At 43.1% G+C, this 9,818-nt stretch overlaps 1 protein-coding gene across 1 annotated transcript in view; it reads left to right on the forward strand.

Annotated features, from left to right (window-relative positions):
• The first annotated feature begins 1,025 nt into the window (after nucleotides 1–1,025).
• Nucleotides 1,026–9,818, forward strand: part of SEMA4D (sema domain, immunoglobulin domain (Ig), transmembrane domain (TM) and short cytoplasmic domain, (semaphorin) 4D) — a 40,984-nt gene continuing 32,191 nt past the window's right edge. The window contains exons 1-2 of the mRNA XM_006903316.1: nucleotides 1,026–1,182; nucleotides 9,014–9,159. Of these exons, the coding sequence (XP_006903378.1) occupies nucleotides 1,026–1,182; nucleotides 9,014–9,159 (303 nt within the window). The remainder of the gene's footprint in view (nucleotides 1,183–9,013; nucleotides 9,160–9,818) is intronic.

The raw sequence follows: 9,818 nt of genomic DNA on the forward strand, positions 1-9,818 counted from the left end.
CTCTTCCTTGGCTCTGGTTGTTGGTGCATATATTTGAATGATAGTGGTATTCACTGGACTTCCTTGTATGCGTATAGATATTATCCTGTGAATGACAATATTATACTTCAAGATGGATCTAGCAGTGACTTTTTTAACTATGAAAGCAACTCCATTTTTCCTCACCTTTTCATCTCCAGAGTATCATATGGTGATTTGTTGTATCTAGTACTATTTTCTTTTTCCAGTTTCTATTGATTCTGACTCCTGGCAACTAAATGTGTATCAAAGTAGAATTGTGTTCCGAAGAGTTTCAGTGTCTGTTCTGTTCTGGAAGTTGGTCACCAGACCTTTCCTTTAAAGTGTCTCTGTGTGGACTTGAACCTTTGGTTATTAACCACTTGTCCCACCCCAGGTCTCAGCAGTATTTGGAATCTGGGATCTCTGTCATCATGTTTCACTTCGTGCAGGTGTTGGCAAAACTACAACTTGCAGTCCAGACCCTGGGCTTATGGATAGTGTTTGTAGATGTAGCTGGAATCCGCTAATTGATGTTGCTGATTTTGCTTTGCACCAGGTGACCTGAGTTCACTGGGAGCCCTCCAGGTCCCTGACTTGCCTGTGTGTCCCTCATTGGGCAGGAAGGGTACCTGTGCCCCCTAGTCACTGACCTGCCTTTGTGCCCCTCATTGAGCAGGAGGGGTCACCAGGAACCTCCACAGGTCCCTGACCTGCCTGTATGTCCCTTTTTGGGCAGGAGGGGATGTCAGGCCCCACAGGTCCTGACATGTCCGTATGTCCTTCATTGGATAGGGTCATGAAGAGAGTGTACTCAGTGGTCAGGGAGGACATTGCTCAGAGATGATGAAGCAGGATATTGTCTTGATTATAGTCTCTTTTCACTTTCTTTCAGCACTTTATCCAGAGACCGTGCTAGACGTACCACTCATGGCTCACATGGCCATCAGGAACTCTTCTGGAGAAGATGGCACCCTCTAGCCTGGCATGCTGGGAAATGAGGATCCACAGGCATCCTGCTGTGTGCCATGCTGAGCTCCTGGTCATGGCCCCAGAGTACTGAACAGTCCCTGGCCCTGCCTGTAAAAATGTACCTCCCCATCAGTGGGCTGCTTGTGACCCTAGTGGTGCTGAGGACAACGGTGGCATTCGCACCAGTCCCTCGGATCACCTGGGAGCAGAGAGGTAAGAGAAAGCCTGTGGGTGTACCATGGCTGCTGCAGCATGTAGTGGATATGGAACACTCATCCCAGCACCCACCATGCTACATGAGTGGTGTCACTGTGTGCTGCTGCCAGTGACCTGCTTTGAGCCTCATCTCCTAAAGGAGTTCCTGGGTGATACAGATGGCTAGGTGAGGTGCTGCTGAGTGAAAAGGTGCCTCAGGAGAAAGACCTGGCAATCTTTTTCCAGAAGTCCATAGCCCTGAAAACCTGAATTGATCAAAGTTGAAATTAACGCAGTGGCACCTTTTTCCTCATACTTTTGAGTTTTGTGAAATGTATATAACTAATGTGAAACCTATATTTGGACCAAGAGGCAGTAGTCAGAACAGAGCAGGGTAACACTGCATGGTTCAAAGTTGGGAAGGGTGTAAGCCAGGGATGTGTCCTGTCTCCATACCTTTTCAGCCTGTATGCAGAGCAGATTATCCAGGAGGCTGGTCTCTATGAAGAGAATTGTGGCATCAGGATTGGTGGAAGATCGATTAACAGTCTGCGTTATGCAGATGACACAACCCTTCTTGCTGAAACTCAGGAGGACCTCATGCACTTGCTGTGGAGGGTCAAGGACTGCAGCCTTCAGTATGGACTGAGGCTCAATGTCAAGAAGACAAAGATCCTCACCACTGGACCAATCGGTAGCATCGGGATGGATGGCGAAGAGATTGAGATTGTTCACAGCTTCAGTTTGCTCAGCTCCACAGTCAACACTCTTGGCACCAGCAGTCAGGACATCAAAAAGCGTATTGCGATGGGAAAGTCTGCTGTTTGGGACCTCTCTAAAGTACTCAAGAGCAACGGTGTCTCTCTGGAGACTAAAGTGTGCCTGATACAGGCCATGGTCTTTGCAATCACTTGTTATGCATCAGAGAGTTGGACAATGACTAGGGAGGACAGAAGGAGAATTGATGCCTTTGAGCTGTGGTGCTGGAGAAGAGTATTGAATGTACCATGGACTGCCAAGAAAACAAACAGATTCATCCTGGAGAGGATTAAACCAAGCAACTCCTTGGAGGCAAGGATTCTGGGGCTTCGTCTGACATACTTTGGGCATGTTGCCAGGAGGGACGGGTCCTTGGAGAGGGACATCATGCTTGGGAGGGTGGAGGGACGGCGCAGGAGGGGAAGACCCTCTATGAGATGGATTGATTTGGTGACTGGGGTAATCGGGATGGGTGTGTCGGAGGCAGTGCGATTGGCGCACGATAGAGCAGGGTTTAGGGCTGTAGTGCGTAGGGTCACTGTAAGTCGCAAACGACTCGACAGCACATAACAACAACAACAACAATATATCTAAGAGATGTCTTTGGTAGTAGAAACCTTTTCAAAGACATACTCAAACTCCCATACACATAAAATTAGAGAAAATGTCTGAAAAGAAAAATCCGAGGGTGATGTTAGGAGCTTTGACTGCTCACTGGTTGGAGGAGTCCCTCAGAATTGCCTCAGAAGGAAAGCTGCCTGTTTTGAAAAATTGAGGTGTTGAAAACTAGACCACAGTTCTGCTCTGACACACATGGACCCAATAGGAGCTTGACAGCCACCAGAAACCACCTTCTCCTGGAAGCCTCTCTGATGAGTGCCAATGCTGAGGGTAAGTTACTGCTGAGCATTTGTCACCATGCACATGAGCACACTAGCAGCGTGTCTTGGAGACAGGTACATTGTGTACAGAGCTGAATGTGATGCCATTTATTATTGTTTGCTATTTATTAGTTTCTCTTCTATTTTCTTTCTTGAGAGATGAGTCTTAGAAGTGCCTATCTTCCTTGTTTGATAGTCTGAGAACTTAAAGTACCTCTCCTTAAGCACTTAGTATTGAATATAGATCAGAGAGAGGTCTCCTGTGTGTAATTAAAAGACAGTAGATCCACTAAGAGAGGATTTTCATCCAGTGTGTGTCTCTCTCTTAAAAGAACAGGAAACATTAGCACCGACCCATAAGTAAATTGAATGTTTGGTTATCTATGGAAAACTTATTAAAATTCACTCAAATTGGTGCCAGAAGGGTTAAAAGGAAACAGTTACTTAAACAATAGTACTGACAATTTTATGTTGCTGCTAAACAGCTAATAATTAAATTCTAGCATTCCTAAATATCATTGTGCAATTTTACCTAGTGAACTAGAAAATTGCTTTTGCTTCCCTAGTTTTTCAGTTTATTGCAATCAACAAAGTGTGAAAAGAGCAAGGGACATGTGGGGATGACCATTTCTGACCTTTACCAACTTCAGAAAGGGGAACTGTCCTATCAACAGCATCAGTAACACAAAACCATGAGGTCAGACATGTCCCTATGTTCCCATACCTCTTTCTACTCCACTCAATACCAATCTCACTGCTTTACTTGGTCCAAAATCTGATGCAGTAACTCACAGACCTGTTAGGGAAATCAAATGAGTATAATCAAAATTAGTAACAAGAATGTAGTCGAAACAGCTTCTGAAATGTGCACACAGGAACCTCAACCTTGAGTCCCATGGCTTTCGGCCAATGTTTCCAAGTTCTCAGTCCTTCCAATATTGATTTCCCACCCCCACTTGTCCAACAAAGTTCTCAGTCCTTCCAGTATTGACTCTTCCCCCAAGGTCCCATATATGTAGATGTAGCTGGAGCAAGAAGGGTGTACTACATTCTTTTGCCGCTTCTTCAATGACACCAGATCTAATTCTGGGACTAGAGCTATTAAGTTCATTGGCGAGATTAGCCAGTCCCCTTGTGGATTGTTGAGGCTGGCCTTTGTGAAGTGGTAAGACAACCAAACACCTTTTGTATAGGCCAACATGCCCCTTTCACATAATCCTGCCCATCTACATGGTCAGGTCAGATTCAGAAGACTAGGAAAAATCTTACTGAGTGATAACCTCCACACAGACGAAAAAAAAAATGCTTAATGGAATGAATAGTTTCTAGAACTGATATTTTAAAGAATTTGGGATCAACCCTTTTTTTTCCTGAACAAGAAAATTCTAAATCGTTCTAGTCTATTGTTGCTATGTGCTGTCAAGTTGTTTGTAGCTCATAGCAACTCTGTGCACAATAGCTCTGAACTGTGTTCTATCCTGAGTCAATCTCACTGTCTCTGACACACCTACCCTCATTACCCCAATTATTGTGTCAGTCTGTCTCAGCTGGTGTCTTCCTCTCCTTTGCTGTCCTTTGACCCTTCTAAGCATATTCTTCTCCAGAGGTTGGCCCCTCCTGGCTTTATAACCAAAGTATGTGAGATGGGGTCTCAAAATCTTTACCTCCAAGGAGAAATATGGTTTCATCCTCTCTAGGAAGACCTGTTAGTTTTCTTGGCAGTCCACGATTCTCCAGCAGCACAACTCAAGGGCATTGATTCTTCTTCTGTCATTCTTAAGTCATTGTCCAGCTCTCTGATTCATAGCAAGTAATTGTGAAGACGGTGGCGTGGATCAGGCACACCTTAATCTCTAAACTGACATGCTTGCTCTTCAGTACTCTGGAGAGGTTCCTGACAGCAGATTTCCCTAATGGAATTAGTGTCTTGATTTCCTCACTGTTAGTGCCAAGAGTGTTGATTGTGGAACCAAGCAAGCTGAAGTTGCTAAAGTGCCAAGAGTGTTGATTGTGGAACCGAGCAAGCTGAAGTTGCTAACTATTTCAATCTCTTTCTTTCATGGTGCTGCCAGTTGGCCCACTGGTGAGAATCTTTGTCTTCTTGATGTTGTGTTGAGTTTCAACCCATATTGCAAATTATAGTCCCTACCCTCTTTAGCAGATGCTTCAGGCTTTCCTCATTTTCAGAAGTAGGGTTGTGCCATTTGTGTAATTCAGGTTGATGATGAGTCTTCCTCCAATCCTGATGCCACAATCTTCCTCATAAAGTTCAGCCTCTTTTTTTTTTTATGGAATGCTTCACGAATTTGCGTGTCATCCTTGTGCAGGGGCCATGCTAATCTTCTCTGTATCGTTCCAATTTTAGTATATGTGCTGCCGAAGCGAGCACATAAAGTTCAGCCTCTTGAATGATCTGTTACACATATGGATTGAAAAGATATGGAGACAGGACAGATCACTGACTCCTTTTCTGATTTTGAACTATGCAGTGTTTCCTTGCTCTGTTCTGACAACTGCCTCCTAGTCCAAGTGTAGGTTTTGCATGAACACGATTAAGTAATCTGGGATTTCCATTTTCTTCAAGGTTAGCCACAATTTTATTTTATTAATTTTAATGAACATTTACGGAGATTTTTAGATTTCCATTCATTCTTCCCCCTCCAGGACACTCTTCTTTTTGAAAAGTAAAAGAAAAAATTCCTTCATTGGTATACAATTCTCCCCACCTTCTGAGTATACTCCACTATGCAAGCTTCATTCTGGATTCTTGTCATAACCATAATACCCAATCATATATCGCATTTAAACTGTTCTCTTCCTCATCTGTTTCAGTTCAGTATACATAATTTATCCAATTTATTCTATCTCACCCCAACCCTGATGTCAGTCCCATTCTACAACAGTGGCACTACGCAGTATTTGTCCTTTTGTGACTGAGATATTTCACTCAGCATAATGTCCTCTAGAGTCACCCATTGTGAATAATATTGTATGAGTTCCTTGTTTTTCAGTGAGCATAGTATTCCATTGCATTAGCCACAATTTGTTGTGATCCACACAGTCAAATGCCTTTGTATAGTCAATGAAATGAGACATTCCTCTTGTATTCTGTGCTTTCAGTCAAGATCCATCTGACCTCATTGGCAATAATGTCCCTAGTGCCATCACCTCTTCTTAACCCAATTTGTGTTTCTGATAGTTCTCTGACAATGTACTGTTCCAGTTGCTTTTGGATAATCTTCAGCGGGATTGTGCTTGTGTATGATATTATTTGACAATTTTCATACTCTTTTATCACCTTTTTTTGGAATGGGAATAAATATGGATCTCTTCTGTCAACTGGCTAGGTAGTTGTCCTCCACATTTCTTGGCACTGTCTGGTAAGCCCTTCCAGGGCTGCCATCTGTTTGTTGAAATTTGGTATTCCATCAATTTCTTGAGGCTTTCCCCCCGCCCCAGTTCCTTCAGAATAGCTTGAACTACCTTCTTCATCAACATTGCATCTTGAACATGAGTTGTTTTATAAAATACTTCTGTGTCAGCTAGTACAGTGGCTGGTACAATGACTCTTTACTCCTTCCATCTTCTTTGGATGCTTCTTGGATTATTCATTGTTCTACAGATAATATTGGAACTCAATGCTTGAATCTGTTCTTTAGTTCCTTCAGTGTGAGAAATGCTGAGCGAATATGACCCTTTTGATTTTCTGACTCTAGCTCTTTCCACATTTCATTATAATACTTTGGTTTGGTTTGGTTGGTTTGTTGGTTGTTTTTTTCCCCCCTTTTTTTAATTCGGAGTCTCTTCCAACATCCATTTTGTTCTTTTGCTTTTTGGATAATAATTTTTATATCCTCCCACAGCTCATCTGGCCTTTGCTTATTTGTATTCAAGACCTTGAATCTGTTCCTGAGATGGTTTTTAAATTCAGATAGGATAGACTGAAGGCCAAATTTTTGCTCTTGTGGATTTAATTTCATTTTCTTTAGCTTCAGTTTGAACTAGTATATGAGTAATTTATGGTCTGTTCCACAGTCAGCATGTGACCTAGTTTTCAAGCTGGTATTGCGTTTCTCCAGTGATTCTTTCCACAGATGTAATCATTCTGACTCCTATGTAAACCATTAGGTGAGATCCATGTATACAGTCTGAGTTGGTTGTGTGGGTTTTTAAAAAATTTTATTTTATTAATTGTAATGAACATTTACAGAGATTTTGGATTTCCATTCATTCATTATTGCATTTTTCTCCCTGCCCACTCCTCCCCCTCCAGTACACTCTTCTTTTTGAAAAGTAAAAGAAAAATTTCTTCATTGGTATACAATCCTCCCCACCACCTGAGTATACTCCACTATGCAAGCTTCATTCTGGATTCTTGTCATAACCATAATACCCAATCATATATCGCATTTAAACTGTTCTCTTCCTCATCTGTTTCAGTGCAGTATATATAATTTATCCAATTTATTCTATCTCACCCCAACCCTGATGTCAGTCCCATTCTCCAACAGTGGCACTACGCAGTATTTGTCTTTTTGTGACTCAGATATTTCACTCAGCATAATGTCCTCCAGGGTCACTCATTTTGAATAATATTGCATGAGTTCTTTGTTTTTCAGTGCACCATAGCATTCCATTGTGTGAATATACCAGAGCTTTTCTATCCATTCGTTTGTTGATGGGCACTTAGGTTGTTTCCAACTCTTTGCTATTGTGAACAAAGCCGCAGTAAACATGGGTGTTTTCCAACTTCTGATCCTCCTTCTCCATTCCCAACTTTTGCATTCCAGTCTCCAATTATTATTTGTGCATCCTGGTTAAGTGTTTGATTTCTGACTGCAAAGGTTGGTAGAAATCATCTATTTCTCTCTTGGCTCTGGTTGTTGCTGAACATATTTGAATGATGGTAGTATTGACAGGACTTTCTTATGTACATATGAATATTATCCTATCACTCACAACATTATATTTCAAGATGGATCTGGAAAGACCTTTTTTTTCCCTCACCTGGAAAGACCCCATTTTTCCTCACCTTTTCGTCTCCAGCATGAATTATTGTCTGATTCAGAATGTCCCATGCTGATCCATCTCATTTTGCCAGTGCCTGGTATGCCAATGTTTATGCTTCCATTTATTTTTCTTTTTTTCCGTTTATCTTTTAACATTATCCAACTTATCTACATTCATGCTTCTCACATTCCACTTTCTAGTAATTAGTGCTTGCAACTGTCACTCCTCCCTTGTTTTTGCCAGCCAAAGATCTCATCATAAGGTGCCATATCTGCTGTTCTAATTTAAGTGTGCCCTATTGTGCATAGGGTTTTAGAAGGCCTGTTGTTTTATATGTGAATGGCCAATTCTTCTCCCTAGCCTGCCTTAATTTATACGTTCAACTTAGAACAATATCTGGCAGACAAGCATTTTACCCAGAACTGTTGGTTTTCCACCTCTCCACCCCCACTTTGGCACTTTGGTGATTTAGTTCTGCCCCTACCCTGCTCTGCTAGCATCCACTTCCTTCAGCATCCACTTCAGCCCCTGCTGCTGCCCTTCCCTCCCTCTTTGACTCTCTTCCTGCATCTACTCAATTGTTGTTGTTATGTGCCATCGAGTTGCCTGCGACTCATAGCGACCCTGTATACAGTAGCCCTAAACCCTGCTCTGTCATGTGCCAGCCTAATGGGAAGGTAGCGAAAAGCTGTGGATTTCAGCAGATGGAGACTTCTTACCTGTGTTCCTTGTTGGTACATCTGTGGATGCAGGATGTGAAGTGTGGCAGAGTTAGGGAGTAGGAGAAGACACCACATGCTTGTGCCTAGAGGCACAGAGCCAGCCCTCAGGCTGTATAGCCACGTGTGCAAGGTCTGCTGTCTTCATTGCCATCACATTGAGCAAAAAGTAGTAAACTTCTGGCATTGCTGCTTCTGCTATGAATATATCATAGAGTCCTAGCCTACCTAACTGGGCCCTAGCAACAAGGTACTGTCAAGATGACTCCTTTTCTGGCGTTCATAGGGTTTCAGTGGCTCCTTTTGGAGGTATATCACCAGTCCTTTCTTCCAAGTCACCTCTGGGCACCTGCAAACTGTTACCCTTTTGGTTACACAAGTTTGTTAAGTGTTTGTACCACCCTAGGACTCTGGAAGGACACTGGGGTGTGCATAACTGAGACCAGTCTTTCAAAATGTCTGTGTCACTTTCTCCTGCAGAGGTAGGTCTGGTACATTTCCACGAACCAGGTGTCTCCAACTATTCGACCTTGCTGCTCAGTGAACACAGAGACACTCTCTACGTGGGCGCCCGCGAGGCCGTCTTTGCTGTGAATGCCCACAATATTGCCGAAAAACAGCATGAGGTAGGTACCTGGGATACAACCCCTCACCAGGTACACTGCACCTTTGCAGTGGGGCCTGGACCCCAGGCCCTGCTCCTCACTGGAGCTCAGCCTTCTAGTGGACTGTGGTCTGTCTAGCAGCACAGCCTCTCTGACGCATATTCTGCCATCCGGTCCTGTAAGTGTGAAGGCCCTCTGAACTATCCTGTGTGTGAAGGCCCTCTCAACTCCTAACCCTCTGCCAGTTCCTCTATGCAGTGTTGTCTGGCTTTTATTTGTCTGCAAAGACACCTCTAACCTCTGCTGTGCCAGAAGCCCATAGACCAGCTGCCACCCTATCTATCTGACAACCTGTCTGTTATCTCTTACTCAGTTTATCATCTCATTATCAATTTACTTATTTATCTGTGTATCAGTTATCTGCAAGTCATCTCTAACATCTTAAGTTTATTATTTTATTTTTTAATGGACTAGCTTTTAGGACAGTCTTAGGTTTGTTGTTGTTGTTGTTGTTATGTGCCATCGAGTCGCTTGTGACTCATAGCAACCCTATGTACAAGAGCCCTAAACTGTGCTCTGTCCTGCGCCAATCGCACTATCTCTGACACTCCCATCCCGATTATCCCAGTCACTGAATCAATCCACCTCATAGAGGGCCTTCCCCTCCTGCGCTGTCCCTC

This window comes from Elephantulus edwardii, unplaced genomic scaffold, assembly GCF_000299155.1.
Source record: "Elephantulus edwardii isolate Elephantulus edwardi_28Jun2011 unplaced genomic scaffold, EleEdw1.0 scaffold00564, whole genome shotgun sequence".
NCBI classification, from domain to species: Eukaryota; Metazoa; Chordata; class Mammalia; order Macroscelidea; family Macroscelididae; genus Elephantulus; species Elephantulus edwardii.